This window comes from Pan paniscus, chromosome 19 (assembly GCF_029289425.2).
Source record: "Pan paniscus chromosome 19, NHGRI_mPanPan1-v2.0_pri, whole genome shotgun sequence".
In the NCBI taxonomy this organism is placed as follows: domain Eukaryota; kingdom Metazoa; phylum Chordata; class Mammalia; order Primates; family Hominidae; genus Pan; species Pan paniscus.
The window spans coordinates 92,193,553-92,209,315 of record NC_073268.2 but is presented as its reverse complement, the minus strand read 5'-3'; the positions used below and the strand labels follow the sequence as shown (position 1 = coordinate 92,209,315).

Below are 15,763 nucleotides of genomic sequence, written 5' to 3'. Positions count from 1 at the left end.
GAAACCCCGTCTCTACTAAAAATACAGAAAAGTAACCGGGCATGGTGGCTCATGCCTGTAATCCCAGATGCTTGGGAGGCTGAGGCAGGAGAATTGCTGGAACCGGGAGGCAGAGGCCACAGTGAGCCAAGATCATGCCACCACACTCCAGCCCAGGCAACAGAGCCAGACTCTGTCTCAAAAAAAAAAAAAAGTATGGGTTATATAACGTGCCCCTTCTAGAGACAGACTGGCACATTTGGTTTGCCAAATTGCAGGGAACTGGAGAAAGTCATGGGCATCAAGGTATGCTGTTTGGGCTTCTTCACTCACGTGCCTTTGTTTCTTTCAGAGTATTTTGGCCATTGCCATGTACTGCTGGGTACTTTTGAGAAGGTGAGTGACTTTAGAGGGCCTCGCTTTATTGCCTTTAGCCCTTTCTTTCATGTGAGACACATGTAACCCGTTTGCTGGGTGCCTGAGCTCAGCAGAATGGGTCTGGCTTTAGAGGCTATAATGGTGAAAGAGGTTGCAGTGAGCTGAGATGGCACCACTGCACTCCAGCCTGGGCGATAGAGTGAGGCTCTGTCTCAAAATAAATAAATAAATAAAAGAAAGAAAGGCTAGACTGGATAATTATAAGACCTTTAAAGAATTAGGATTGTATAATTCTGCTCTGAGAATGTCCAGGAACATGTGTACAGTAGTCCCCCCTTATCCTCAGGAGATAAGTTCCAAGACCCCCAGTGGATGCCTGAAACTGCAGATCGTACAGAACCCTCATATACACTGTGGTTTTTCCCATACCACATCCACACCTATGATAAAGTTTAATTCATAAGTTAGGCACAGTAAGAGACTAAGAATAATAGTAAACTAAAACAATTATAACTATAAGGTAATAAAAGTCTGAATGTGATCTTTCTCTCTCAAAATATTGTATGTAATATTTTCAGACAGTGGTTGATGGCGGGTAATTGAAACCATGGAAAATGAAACTGCAGATCAGGGAGGGCGACTGTAACTGGGAGATGTAACAGAAGAATACCTGGTGCTTTATTACCCTCCCTTCCTTGTCATAACTTTCATATTTTCATTCCAGCACACAGATGGAACTTTCTGTGTCAAGCCTCTCAAACAGAAACAAGTAGTAAGTATTTGAAGACCACAGACTGTTAGTATTAGGGTCCTTCCTTCCTTTTATTCTTTCCTTTCTTCTTCTCTCTCCCTCTTTTTTTGTTTTTGTTTTTGTTTTACTTTTTGCTCTCTCCTTTTCCTCTTTTTTTTTTAATCAAAGAAGAAAAGAAAAAAAGGGAGTGCTTTTGAATGTTACAAGCTATTACAAACGACTTGGGTGGCCTGAAAGGAATGCTGATTTTTGAGGTCTTCGTTGTTCCAGAAGTGTTGGTGTTGAGGGAGCCTTTATCTGAGCAAAGGACTTGAGAAATGAAAGAACAAGATTTATTTCCCAACATTGGGTTTAGGGAGAACTCTTTTTATTTAAAATGCCAGAGTGAGAAACATTTCAAGCGAAAGGATAAAGCATTAGGGTCCAATTTAGTGTAATTAGAGTCATTGGCTTAATTTATCCATTCCTTTTCTAAAATTCAATGTTAGCCATTCTCCCTCTTCCAGAATGATCAGCACCTTGTGCATATGTCTGCTAGAAAGTCCCAGCCCCTACCATGTGCCAGCACTTTTCTTTCCACTCTTGTAGAGGTAGGAGGAGACATCACTGGGAGGAGAGAGAGTGGTGCCAGTGGCATTGGCAAGGGAGGGTGGGTGAGGGGCAGGTCATCTCACAGAGGGTGTAGAGCAGCTGGGTAGGAGGCAGGGTTGGGCTTCCTCGAGATGCAAAGAAAAGCCTTCCTGTAGATGGGTGATAGATACCTGAAATTCTACACTGTTCGTTCTTTTAGGTTAATTACTCGCCTCTCTTTTAATGAGGTCAATAATAAGAATATCTTAGGATAAATTAGTTTTCCAATATAATCACTGCATGAAAACAAGTTTTGAGAGCAGCAGAGGAGGAAACAGATCCTGGGCTCAGGCCCAGGGCACTACCTGGGCAGGCCAGGCCTTGGTGAGTTGCCTCATGGGGGAAGGCCTGGTTCTCCAGGAGGCCTGGATGGGTGGAAAGGCTTGTGTAGCTAGAGGAAAATGGTTTGTCCATTTTCCTCTTGTTAGATTGGCATTAGCAACAGACTGTTAAACCGGAGAGTGGGATATAAAATCAGCGACAGGCTATGTCTTAGGGGAAGGGATGGCTAAGAAACAGAGGTGAGGCAGAAGAGTGTGCTCCTAAAAGTAAATGGGGCAGGGCCAACTTAGACACTGACATGGCCCAGGTTAATGGGAGTGGGATTGGGCCTTGGTAGTTGGGGTTTTAAGAAACAGGGCTGGCCGGGCTTGATGGCTCATCTCTGTTATCCTAGCAGTTCGGGAGCCTGAGGCAGGTGGATCACTTGAGGTCAGGAGTTTGAGACCAGCCTGGTCAACATGGTGAAACCCCATCTCTACCACAAAATACAAAAATTAGCCAGGCATGGTGGTGCACACCCTGTAATCGCAGCTACTCAGGAGGCTGAGACAGGAGAATCGCTTGAACCCAGGAGGTGGAGGTTGCAGTGAGCCAAGATGGTGCCACTGCACTCCAGCCTGGATGACAGAGCAAGACCCTATCTCAAAAAAAAAAAAAAAAAAAAAAAAGGAAACAGGGCCAAGAGGTGTAATTTTGCTGCATGTTGGGGATGGGGTGGCTTCATGGTGTGGGGTACACACCATTAGCCTCTCCCTCAAGGTCTTGCTATCGCCCTTTGCATCCATATTTTCCCTTCCCATCTTTTTCCTTGCCAACTTCTTCTTCTTTTTCTTTCTCTTTTCCATTCCTTTATTTGTATAATGTCTGAACTCAAATTGGATTACATAGCAAATGCCTAGATTTTAATGCATACCTTCCATCCTTTTTCTAGTCTATGCCTTCTTAATTGTCCATAATAGTAAGCTGCAGTGCAAGTATTATTATTGTATTTGTGAAATTTTATGTTCCCTGTTGTATATAATGATGGGTGAATTAAATATTTGATTTTCTTTCTTCTCTCAAAGAGAAAACATAAGTAAATAAAAGCATCTTTTACTTATCCAGGCCTTTGATTTTTTTTCTCATTATGAATCGGTAGTCCTTGGTTACCAAAAGAGGTAAGACTGGAGGGAGTTCCCACTCTTGTCTCTCAGTAGAGACAGCCTGTCCTTGAACCTTTCTGTTTGCTGTTCAGGTAGATGGGGTCAGCTACCTCCTTCAGGAGATCTATGGAATTGAAAACAAGTACAACACACAAGATTCTAAGGTAAGTTTTACCCAAAATTCTGAATGTACTCTTTCCAGGAGGCCAAGTGAGAAATCGTAAGCCAGCGTCCAGAAATTTAGCGTGCCAAACTCTGAAATCAGTTAGGTCTTAGAAGGGTATTTTCTTGTTCCTCATTTCAGATCATTACGCTTTTACCACTTTGGAAATGAGAAAAGTAGGCTGGTTTGGCTTTGTTCTGCCACAGAGCTCTGTCCAACTCGGTTTCCACCAGGGCCCTTTCTTTGCTCCTTTTCCTTTATCTGTGTGATCCCCTAAGTCCCTTCAGCTGAGACTTGAGAGGCCCAGCTCTGGGCCTTATAGGAGGAGCTCGAGTGGTTAGTCTCGTCCTCTCAATTTTAGATAAACACTTCCCAGAAGAAGTGAAGCTAAGTGTGTGGACGCACTGGGTAAATGACAAAGTCCAATGTCAATGCAGATTTTGTTCGTAATTATTACTTATCTTAGCTCTTCAGCCACGCTGCCTTGTCAGTAAAGTATGGGACAGGAAGGGCTTTGTGCCATTGGCTACATTTCTTTCTCCTCGGCCAGGTGGCTGAAGACGAAGTGAGTGATAACAGTGCCGAGTGTGTGGTGTGTCTCTCGGATGTCCGGGACACCTTGATTCTGCCCTGTCGCCACCTCTGCCTCTGTAACACCTGTGCAGACACGCTGCGCTACCAGGCCAACAACTGTCCCATCTGCCGACTGCGTAAGCCCCAGAGCGGCAGGGGGACTGGTGGGTGGGAGAGGGGACAAGAGGACATTTACAAAACACTGAAGCATGTGCTGCTGCTGGATCTGACAAACAGATGCGCGCTGGGAGGGATCATGGTTTCTGTCTGGGCTCTTGTTCATTCTTAATCCTGTATCAGGATGTCCTGATTGCCTGTTTTCTTCTTCACAGCCTTCCGGGCACTGCTTCAGATCCGAGCCATGAGGAAAAAATTGGGCCCCTTGTCCCCAACCAGTTTTAACCCCATCATCTCATCCCAGACATCTGACTCTGAAGAGCATTCAGTAAGTTGGGCTCGGAACCACGGCCCCTCTGAAGCAAATGCCTCATTGGCTTTTTTAAACTTTTCATGCTTCTCTACGTGGCATTGCAGCAAGGAATTAGACCAGGGCATGCTGCAGTATTTAGCAAGCTGGCTGAGAGCATGCGTTAAAACCAACTTATTACTGTGGAAAATTGAATACTGGTCATGAAAACCTCCCTTTTCCTCCTTGAGAACTTGGTGTCCAGTTAATGTTTACCATTCCTAGAGCCATCTGCTTGCAGTTTCACTCCAGTGAGGTTCAACTTGAACTCCCCCAGGCAGAAACAATGGGACGATTATTTTGGATTTAAATACAATTTATTATCTTTATTTGAATCCTCGAAGAAAGTAACTGTTTTTCTTTATCCTGTTTTGTGGCCTCAGTGCCTGAGATAAAGTAACTGACTTCAGTTTCCTAGTGTAAGTGCTGATATTAGGGTGAAACCTCAAAGCTTTGCAGTTAGAGAGCAGCAGATACTGTCTTTCTTTAGACTAACGCACTGCTGGGAGAGATTATTATTTAGTGAATGGTATTAGGATAATTAGTTAGCTATTTCAGGAGGAAAAATTAGTTTAGCACTTTACTCCTTACCAAATAAATTCCAGCTGGAGTAACTAGTTAACTATATTAAGAGCATCAAACCAAACAAACATTACAGCAAACCAAGCAAAACATTCAAAATCTAGAATAAATTATAGATGATTATTTAGTTGACTTTGGATTGGAAAGGATTCTCTAAGCTTGAAAGCAAGAACCATACATTTTACCACCTAAGAAGTTTAGCACTTCAGAGGTCTAAAAGGTAACCAGAATTAAAAGTTAGACGACAAATAGTGTTTTTTTAAAAAGTATTTACAATGTATGTATCAGAGGAAAAGCTAATGTCTTTGCCATAGTTCATATTGAATAAAGCAGTAGATAAAAGGGCAAAGGGCATAAACAAAACACACTCAACATAGAATTTTTTAAAAAGTTCAACCACATTAAAAATCAATGATATGCAAATATGAGAATACCATTTTCCAACTTTCAAATTTTAAAAACTTTTCTTTTTAGCGATTCTCCCTGCTTTCGGGGAAGCAGTCAGAATAGGTCTTCTGTATTACTTATAGGAGTGTAACTAGAAAAGGCACTGAAAAAAAAAACAGCAGAAAACAGCAGTATATATCAAGGCCTTAAAAACATTGATACCTCATCATCTAAGAGCTAATAATTTAATAACAAGAACATAATTTGAAAAAGAGGCATTCAAGGATGTTCATCAAAACTTGTTTACAATAGGATGTGTTAGACACAACTAGATTCCCAGCACTAGGAGAATAGTTAGAAAACTTAGGGGATCTATGAGAAGGGGACATATATAAAGAGGCTTCAGAAACCAAGGAAAATATTTATGTTCTGGCCAGGCATGGTGGCTTACATCTGTAATCCTAGCACTTTGGGAGGCCATGGTAGGAGGATCAATTGAGACCAGGAGCTCAAGACCAGCCTGGGCAACATAGTGAGATCCCATCTCTATTTTTTTAAAGAGGAAAGTATAATAAAATAAGCAGAATATAAAATTGTTATTTACAGATTGATCAAAACTGTGTAAATAGTACACAGAAAAAAAATGGGAAGAAGAGACACCAGAATGCTAACAAAAGTAACTTTGGGTGATTTGATTACTGGTGATTTTTTTTCCTTACTTTTACTTTTATGTATTTTCCAAATTTCCATTATAATCAGAAAAAAAATAGAGATTATTAAGAAAAAGCTTACCAATAAGCAGGATCTACAGTGTGTGATTCTTTGATATTTTATCTCTGCCTCTAGTACAGTTGTTCTTACCAGACCCCCCCAAGAACAGATATAAAACATTTTTTTCAGTGTAGAGTAAGTAGCATGATCACGTCATAAAACAAAAAGGACCTAATTAATTTTTCAACCTGTCTCTGATTCCCCTAGTCCTCAGAGAATATTCCACCAGGCTATGAAGTAGTATCTCTTCTGGAGGCCCTCAACGGGCCCCTCACCCCGTCCCCAGCAGTTCCTCCACTTCACGTGCTTGGAGATGGCCACCTCTCAGGAATGCTCCCTTCATATGGCAGTGATGGCCACCTGCCCCCCGTCAGGACGATCTCGCCTCTTGACCGCCTGTCTGACAGCAGCAGTCAGGGACTCAAACTCAAAAAGAGTCTCTCCAAGTGAGTAGCCAGTGCTCCACACTGTTGCCCCCGGAATCCTTGATGAAATGCTTCATCCCTCCTTGGTGCTGGCCCACATCCTGGGGACTTAGGGCAGAGTAACCCTCTGGGCTGTTCCCAGAGCTGCTTGCGTGAAGGTTATCCCATCCATTAAGAGATGAAAATAAGATGGTATGTAGGTACTTAAGAAAACTCTGATGAGACAAATCTCTTATGTATTCTTTTTTTCTTTCAAGGATAGGGGATGGGATATAGGGAAGAGGATGTTGAACACTGTGGATAGGGCCTTCTAGGCCCCTGGGAGCATTGCTTAGTCCGAAGACTGAAGGAACCTTGTGATCCGTATCTCTTAAACATCTAAATCCAGCTAGGCACAAATCATGACAAGGTTTCTGTGGCAGAGTAAAGGGGAGGGTATTTTACAGATGAAAATATTGAGACCCTGTAAATGGCAGTGGTTTTTCCCAAGTTTAGATAGCAAGTCATCAGAGGAGCTAAAAGTAAAACTTAGCGCTTCTGACACCCAAAAGAGGTCTCCATCCCTCTCTGGTTCTATTTCCCTAGTCCTACTTCAGATTTGGGTTTCGAGCCAGGCAAGTTAGCCCAGACCTACTCGGCTACTCAGGAGGCTGTACTCCTCCTCTGTTAAAGCGTCAACAAGAGGATCGCTGAAGCCCGGGAGTCCCAGCACAGCCTGGGAAACATAATGAGATGCTGTCTCAAAAAATAAACAAACAAAAAAGGTTTGGGTTTTCCCCTCAGCTCCCCTTGCAGTAAGTTCTGTTCTTTAAATGGACGTTGGATATAGCTGCTTTTCCACTGGACTCCTACAGATCCACTTCCCAAAACTCTTCCGTGCTGCATGAAGAGGAAGATGAGCGTTCCTGCAGCGAGTCGGAGACACAGCTCTCTCGGAGACCGTCGGTTCAGCATCTCGGAGAGGTAATTGACATTCCTCTCCTCTTCTTGGGTGTTGTACTCCAGGGACTTCCCTCCTACCTGCATGCCTCATCAGGTCCCTCTGCTCTCATTCACTCATCAAACACCTTGTCAACACCCTCTGAGGCAGTGGCAAAGGTTTCACTGGATTCATGCATTCAACAGTGTATATGCAGCCTGTATTATTTGCCAGGCACTGTGCTATATGCTGAGGATAGTAGCTGGGACACTACAAAAGTCCCTGCCCTTGTAGCATTTATATTCTTGCTAGCTGGGGTGGGGGGCACAAAAGACAATAGGTAAAAAAATACATGTGTGCCCGATGGTGCTGTGGATCAGCATGTGTGACATGTGGGAAGGGAGTGTCACGGCTGGAAGTGGGGGCTGCCGTTCTTAAAAAGTGGTCCAGGAGCCAAGACCAAGGGAAGTGGTAGAGCTAGCTATGCAGATATACGAGGAGAGAGGGCCCTAGGTCTGGGAACAGCAAGGAGAAAGTCCTGGGGGTAAGTGGGGGGTGTCGGGAGGCCCATGTGGAAGAATGGAAGAGAAGGCTGGAATTTTCTACTCTGTGCATCCCACAGAGACCTCACTTAACAAAGGTTTATGCAGCTTCTCTCTGTAGGGCACTGAGCTAGATACAGCAGGGCATAGGAAGGTAAATAAAGTGGTCCCTGCCCTTAGGTGCTCAGGTCTGGCTGGGACAGGACATATACATGGGAATAGCATGTGCCTGGCACGTTGTTGTTGCTCAGTAAGTGTTTGTTCAATGACTAAGTAAATTTTATAAAAAAGAAGTATGCCCAAAACAGAGACGATAAATTGCTGTGTCAGAGATGGAAAAGATCATTGTAAGTGGAGGAAATCAGAAAATGTGTTATGGAGGAATAGCATTTTAGCTAAACCTTGAAGTTTTTTAGACATGGAGAAAGAGGTGAGAGAAACATCCATGTGGAGAAGACGATGCATGCAAAGGCACAGAGCAGGAAGTCAGGGCTCGGAGCAAGCCAGGGGCACAGTGAGTGCTTCACACCCCAAAGGCCCACCCGACCGCAGTGTGCAGCCTGGACTAGACAGGAGACAGACCCAGCCAGGAAAGGGTTTCAGTAGCCCAGGCAAGAAGGACTGTGTGACAGGCTGGGCGCGGTGGCTCACACCTGTAATCCCAGCACTTTGGGAAGCCGAGGCGGGCGGATCACGAGATCAGGAGATCGAGACCATCCTGGCTAACATGGTGAAACCCCATCTCTACTAAAAATAGAAAAAATTAGCCAGGTGTGGTGGCGTGCGCCTGTAGTCCCAGCTACTCGGGAGGCTGAGACACGAGAATCGCTTGAACCCAGGAGGCGGGGGTTGCAGTGAGCCAAGATCGTGCCACTGTACTCCAGCCTGGGCTGGGCGACAGAGCGAGACTCCATCTCAAAAAAAAAAAGTGAAAAAAAAAAAAGGACTGCGTGAACTTAGACAAAAGAGGAGCGCCTGGAGGGAAGGGAAGGGATTATGGAGATACAGTTCATAGAACTTTGCATCCATCTTGGATGGGTGAGGCTGTGCACCCAGATGCCTGACAGGTCGGGGCTGGGATCGGAGGTGGGGGTGTGGGAGGAGCAGCAGGCTGGGGAGCAAGGTGGTGTTTGTATCAGAAAGCAGCTGGGCAGGAATTAACTGGGGTCCACGTGGAGATACCCTGCAGGCAGGAAGTCCTCTGCTGGCTTTGTATGCTTTTGCTGCAGAAGGAAAGCTGATCATAATCCTGGGGAAACCTGGGGTGTCCCCATGTCACAGCTGCAGGGTGACCTGTGTCACCCGAGCTGCAGTCTTTGTATGGCCGCAGCAGATGCTGTGCCCTGGGCAGGAGGTGTTGACTGAAGTGTGCGCCTCCCCTGGGAGGCAGTCATTCCAGGCTTGGGCTGAAGTGAGGACGGAAGAGAGAAGCTGCGGCCTCTGCATGCCACTCAGTCCCTCCCAGTGTCGCCTTTCCTCCTCATCTCTACCCAGACCTCCGCCCTGACCCCTTCCTCCAGCACAGGTGACTGGCGCTTGCTCCATGTCCTGTTGTGTCCCCCCACAACCCCCAGGAATGTGGTGTGACTCCAGAAAGTGAGAATCTCACCTTGTCGTCATCTGGAGCTATTGACCAGTCGTCTTGCACAGGGACGCCTCTGTCATCCACTATTTCCTCCCCAGAAGGTACATAAGGAGCGGGGAGTGGCTGCATGTCCTTCCCCCTTACCCAGCCCACAGTGTCCTGGTGCTTCTTCTGGGAAGGGACATGGGAGTGGCAAGCTAGTACCTGTACTGCATGACAAGTAGGCGCTGGCTTGAGAGGGAAGAGGACTTGCTTTCCTACCATGGGATAGCAGGCTTGCCTGTAGCTAGTGGGGTGTCAATTCTCTCAGCCCCAGTCCTCCTGTAATGAGGTTTCCTTTAGCACTATGACAGGGAAAAGCAAATGTCTTGTCCCCAAGGCTGAGTTCTGAGCTCTAAAATATAAAGGAGCAGAATTTTGGAAAACCATAAACCTAAAACCACTTTTAGGGGAGGGCAAGGTACGGCCACTTCACTCCTCAATGCCTGAATGCAGGGAGAGGGCTCTGCTCCCCAGAAAGCTTGCAGAAGCCCTGCCTGACCTCCAGGCTCCTTTCCCCATCCCCTGTCTCCAAAGGCCCTGCCAGCAGCAGCTTGGCCCAGTCTGTCATGTCCATGGCATCCTCCCAGATCAGCACTGACACCGTCTCCTCCATGTCTGGCTCCTACATCGCCCCTGGCACTGAAGAGGAGGGAGAGGCTCTCTCTTCCCCCCAGCCTGCCAGCAGGGCCCCCTCAGAAGAAGGAGAGGTAAGGGAAGGGACGGGAACCGCCCTGGCTTCTCTGTTCTTTGTGCACATGTCCAAAGTAGCATAACCAAAGGTCTGCCATGCATGGCTGCAAAGCCCCCAAAATGCCAGGAGTGCTGCAGAAAACGAGGCATTCCCTTAGGTCTGACCCTCCTATTTGACACCAATTTTGTTCTGAAGAAGGTTTGGGTTTGCTGTCACGAGACCTTGATGGAAGAGCCTGTAAAAACTGTGCTCTTCTGCAGGGGCTGCCAGCGGAGTCTCCAGACAGCAACTTTGCTGGCCTCCCAGCTGGAGAGCAGGATGCAGAGGTAACCCCAACAGCACGGAGTGGTGCCCCTTCCCACAACCAGAGGAGTGCTGGCCTTGGCTGGGGATGCCAGTAAGGACCAGGGCCAGGAGGCTGCGCTGACGAAGCCTTCCTAGGGGACATGCCTAGATCAGTGAGAAGTGGAATGTGGGTAGAGATGAAAGCAGCTGCTCCCGGGCCTGTGGACTGTCCAGTGAGTGGGGCCACTGGTTCCCAGGGTCACTGGTGTGGAGTGAGTTCAAGAGGGAACTTTTCTGGCCAGCCCTTGGCCTTGAGAATATATTGTCCTTCATTCCACTAGTATTTACATGGAGGACTGTGTCACAGGTGCTCTACTGGTGCTGGGGCACATACAGACCTATACAGACCTGTGTGGTGAGGTTTCTGCCTACCCCCAGCCCACTGCACCCATCTAGGAGCCCAGTCTAGCAGGCAGACAGGACCACAGTTCAGTGTGAGACGTGCCCTGACCATGGTGTGCTGTGGAACACCAGCTCACAGTGAGAGCCCTAGAACTCTTCTTGAGCCAACTCCTGTCAATGGAGGATCTGGATGGGGTTTGGGATCTTAAGGGATTTCTGAAAGTCTTATGATCTCACAATTTGCTCTTTCATTTAGTAATTTTTACTTCCACCTTAGAGAAACAGTATCAGCTAAACTATTAACAAGGGTGTTCCTGACAGACCATTCTGAGCATATATGGGTAATGTGGCTCGGATCTAATCCCTGTAGGCAGATGGTGCCTCTCCAAGCAAGATCTGCCTCTACTCAGCCTCTGAGGCATATTAAACACAGATGGAAATATATGCTATTAACGTAGGCCCTGGAGTTAGATACCAGTAGGATGATTAGTTCTGTCTTCAGCCAATCAGTTTACTCATTTTGCCGCTTCATAGACTCACAGGGCCTTCCTTCTGTCCTAGGGAAATGATGTTATAGAGGAAGAGGATGGATCACCCACGCAGGAAGGTGGTAAAAGATCTGGTCCTTTACTTCCTTTAGTTATCTTTCTTTCCTGGGTATTCTTTAAGGGGTAAAGAAAAGGGTACCGGTATGACGTGGTGGTGCTGCTCAGTTGTATGGGGCTGTTAGAGGAAAGATCGTCTTCTTAATGGTACATCAAAGCAAGCAGAGCATTGATGATCTCTATGACCTCCTCAGCTCTTTCTGGGCCTCAGAGCCATGGATGTCAGGTGCGGGTGCTGCAGGAGATACATACAGGTCCATATTTACCTGAAGTAGATTCGGAAGCTCTCTAAGCAGCTCCCATCATCAGCCTCCCTGCTGCAGGTTTTCAGTGGAGCCCCACAGAGCTGTTCTGGCATTCTCAGTGTTGAACAGCAGTAGCCATTTCTTCCACTGGGGGGAGGGGGAGGACTATTTGGCAGCTGGTCAGGTCTTGCTTTAGTTAGGAATATGGTCAACATTACTGTAAAAGAGGACTCTCGGGCCGGCAGACGTACTAAAGGCGTGGTCAAGGAGACAGGTCCAAGTTTCTTCAGGAGCTCAGCTTAGGCAAGTATTTTAAAGGCTGTTGTAATAATCTTCCTTTACCATAATTCAGGCCTCAGTTACATCTTCAGTTGGAAGAATGTTGTTTCCAGTAAGGCTAGAAGAGAAGGAATGGCCCACAGAGCAAGGACATAGGAGGAAGAAGGGGGGCAGGAAAGTCTCCCCCAAGCAGGGAACACTATGTGTTCCAGGAGCCAGACTCTTCCCCCTGCTGCTCTGAGGCCCCTCCCTCAGGGGCACCTCCAGAGCACACGTATGCCCGGCCTGGATGCAGACGCACCAGCAGATGTCATCCTATTGCTTCTGCTTTAGCGCTGGCCATCGCTTGGGAAGTGTTGGAGGTGTGCATGTGGACCTGACGGCTCCCACCTGGCCAAGGAGCTTGAAGGAGAAGGTGGCCGCCAAGGCTGCCTCCGTCAGCTCTTGCACCCCAGCCCAAGGGGGTTTGGAGTGTCACCAACTCAGTTGATGACTTCAGTGCTTGAGGCTCTAGAGTTACCCCTTGTGATTGTTTCTCCCATAGAATATTTGCTTCTAAGAAGTGCAGTGTGGCCAGGTTGTTTCACCTGACATTCCCTAGCCCGTGGAATGGATTTGTTTTCTTCTGTCTGTTTCACTGAGAAAAAAAGAGGGGAGCTTGATAAAAAACAACTTTTAAAACTTTTCCCTTCCCTTCTTACATGTCTGTAGATTTCTGGTTAGCCACTTAAAACACACTGAAAATAACAACTCAGGTCTCATAAGGAAGGAAATCATAATTTTGTGAATGTAGTCATTCTGATTTGATATGCAAAATTATGGACCCTAAGACCTTTAGTTGTTGTTTCATGTACTTATTTTGCAGAGCCATGTGGTCCTAAACACACCCAGCTCGCACCCAAGGCAGATGCAGGCATGAGCAGGATGACCTCCCCACTGGCGCTCCCTAGCTTCTGCTGGTTGGTCGCAGCCTCACCAGCCTGGCCTCTGCCCAGCTCTGCTCGCTCTAGTGTTCTCTGTTGAGCCTGTGTCCCACAGCCCTCCTCAGTGATCTGACTTGTTAGGGAACAGCAGACGGAAAGGGCTCTAGGGAAACAGCAGGAAAGCGCGAGAACACAGACATGCCCACACAACGTGATTCCTTTCTTGTCCACTCTTTATCCACTTAATTATTGTCTTTTTTTTAACATATGATTTGATTTTTTTTTGTCTCCATCCTTAAGATTTTTATTTTAAGGACAGCAATGCAGAGAAAAACACAGCCAGCCCCTCTCTAACTGCATTAACTCCGTTACAGGCCAGAGGACGTGCGCATTTCTAGGTATGGAGTGTGACAATAACAATGACTTTGACATCGCAAGCGTGAAAGCACTGGACAATAAGCTGTGCTCTGAGGTCTGCTTACCTGGTGAGTGGCAGTCTGCTGAACATGAACTTGGTGGGAGACGATCCCTGTGCTCTTACCCCTGCTCTCACCCTGGTACACCCATCTCCTGCCCTGCAGTTCCTGCCAAGAAGGCCTGGGGTGTGCTAGTGCTGGAGACCAGTTGCTGAAGGAAGTAAGAAGGCCTGGGAGAGTCCTTGAGCTTTTTGCAATGAGCCAGCCTTGCTCTGAGTGAGAGTATTAGGATAGGAAGAAAGAAGCAAAACTTAACGATTTGGCCTAACCACTCTCCACCCCACATCACGGCCTTGCAGGTACCATGTCAGGTGGCCCAGTCTTGTTTTCATCAACAGGAAGTTTGAGCAGACAGACACCACCTCTCTACGAAGGTCTTGGAAGGATTGCCTGCGCCCTTTAAAAGTGAAGCTGTAGCTCCTCAGAAGAAATGTGTTTCAGCTAGGATCAGAGAGGAATGTGAAAGCCAGCGTTTCAGAGGCTAGGGAATGGCTCTGTGATCCAGTGAGCTTTGGGTTACCAGTTGCATTGTACATACTACTGGATTTGGATCCCAACGGAGAGGTCGAGTTAGGGCTCCTCTATGCTCCCTGGAGCTGTAACTTCACAGGTGATCAGGTTGTCAGAGTGCCCCTTATTCCTCCTCATGATGCTAAACCGAATCTAGGTAATGCCTTACACAGGATCATGTTAATCACACTTTGAGCACCGAGTGCCTTTTTAGTTAGTGTGCCCGTTCAAGGGCTCCAAAAACTGCTTTTCTAAAATCCACATCTTGCCCAAGCGGACTGAGTCAAATGTCCCCTCCGGGTTTCACGACAGAAATTGTCCTTCACATCGTGTTGTTTGAATCCTCTTAAACATTCCCTGAACGAAGACTCACTTCAGCTTCAGAACAGCCACATCACGGGTCCAGTGCTTTACTCGCTCAGCGACGTGGCTGGAGGCGTTGGAGCCACACGACCTCTGTGGTTGCCACTCTCCATCAGCCTGTGCAAGACACAGTCCAAGCACACTCTGGCCCCACACAAGCTTGTGGCAGGGGAAGCTGGAATTCTCTAGAGATACTTTCTCCAGCCCTTCAAAGGGCTTTCTTGAGTCATTTTCTATTTAGTTTGTTCTAAAGACACTGCCCAGGCCTCTTCATTTTCAGTGAGACCAAAAGAGGCAGTATCAGTTCCCCTGCTTCTCCTGCGCAGGCCCAGGGAAGACCCCCTTCCTGCCTGAGCGTGGAGGAGGGAGCGTTGACCACGGGGCCAGCCTCCTGCCAGTTAGGCCTGGACTGGAGCTGCTGGGGCCCAGGGGCTGCTTCACTCCCTGTCTTCCCGCTCCTGGCCTGGCTTCCATCTGTCCATTTGTGTTTCACATCATTTTGCCAAATGTAAATCTGTCTGTCTGGTTTGTTTATTTTCTAAACTCATGTATGTTCTCTAGACTTGGTATGAAAGTTCATGTTCACTCCGTGCCAGCACTGTCCTCCCTGCCAATGCTTCACCCCGTCCAAGCTTGCTGGGCACGCACACACCTGGGAGGCGCTCGCTTGGGGCTGTGAGCAAGGCTCCCATTCCTAATTGGCAAGGGCCTGTATCCAGGGTTCTAAGATCTTATGAGAAAAAATATTTGTGAGACTGTATTAATTTCTGCTTTACAAAAATGGGAATGCTTCTGTGGCAAGGGCTATGGAAAGGATTTGGTTTTAACTGGCATCCTCCGTCAGTAGTTGGGTGAAGATGATGTCTCTTTCTTAGCTGTGCCCTGTGTCTGAGGCAGCTCTACCCTGGTCAACCCCTTACTTGGCTTTAGGAGAGAAATTTAGGTTCCTGCCTCCCTCAAGGGACTCCCTTACCCACCCCTATTTTTTTGGCAGAGGGAGCTTCTGGGAGTTGTTTTAGCCAACAGTGCTAGTGGAAACAGCTTATTCCTCCTCTTCCTGACTTCCCCCAGCTAACCTGCTTGTTGATAGTTACTCCATGGAATCATGGGAGGAGAGTGAGGACTGGGAGGAAGAGAGAAGCCCTGGGGTTCCTTAGGGTGACTTGTGGAGCCAGCTATTTAGAGATTATGGTGGGCTCACAGTTTGTGCCAGACATGAAATCAAATGCCTGTGTTGGCTCTCGGGAGAGGGCCTCAGATATAGGCATGTTAAGTGTCCCATTATATCCTCACCAGAGGCCTCAAGATGAGGGGCTGTATTCAATATACTAAGATTTTCCAAGAAAAAAAATATGTGTGAGACTATA

The 15,763-nt window shown here is 47.0% G+C and overlaps 1 protein-coding gene across 6 annotated transcripts in view; it reads left to right on the top strand.

The window, feature by feature from the left end:
- RNF157 (ring finger protein 157) overlaps window positions 1-15,763 on the top strand; it is a 97,615-nt gene that overhangs the window by 74,129 nt on the left and 7,723 nt on the right. For 4 of the 6 annotated variants that reach the window (XM_034942925.3, XM_055101558.2, XM_034942931.4 and 1 more), the window contains 12 exons: window positions 332-375; window positions 1,082-1,129; window positions 3,255-3,326; window positions 3,876-4,035; window positions 4,231-4,343; window positions 6,312-6,550; window positions 7,384-7,492; window positions 9,565-9,676; window positions 10,152-10,324; window positions 10,569-10,634; window positions 11,557-11,605; window positions 13,422-13,532. In XM_034942925.3, coding sequence (XP_034798816.3) covers window positions 332-375; window positions 1,082-1,129; window positions 3,255-3,326; window positions 3,876-4,035; window positions 4,231-4,343; window positions 6,312-6,550; window positions 7,384-7,492; window positions 9,565-9,676; window positions 10,152-10,324; window positions 10,569-10,634; window positions 11,557-11,605; window positions 13,422-13,532 — 1,296 coding nt within the window. The remainder of the gene's footprint in view (window positions 1-331; window positions 376-1,081; window positions 1,130-3,254; window positions 3,327-3,875; window positions 4,036-4,230; window positions 4,344-6,311; window positions 6,551-7,383; window positions 7,493-9,564; window positions 9,677-10,151; window positions 10,325-10,568; window positions 10,635-11,556; window positions 11,606-13,421; window positions 13,533-15,763) is intronic. The other 2 variants (XM_034942926.3, XM_034942928.3) reach the window with 1 other exon arrangement.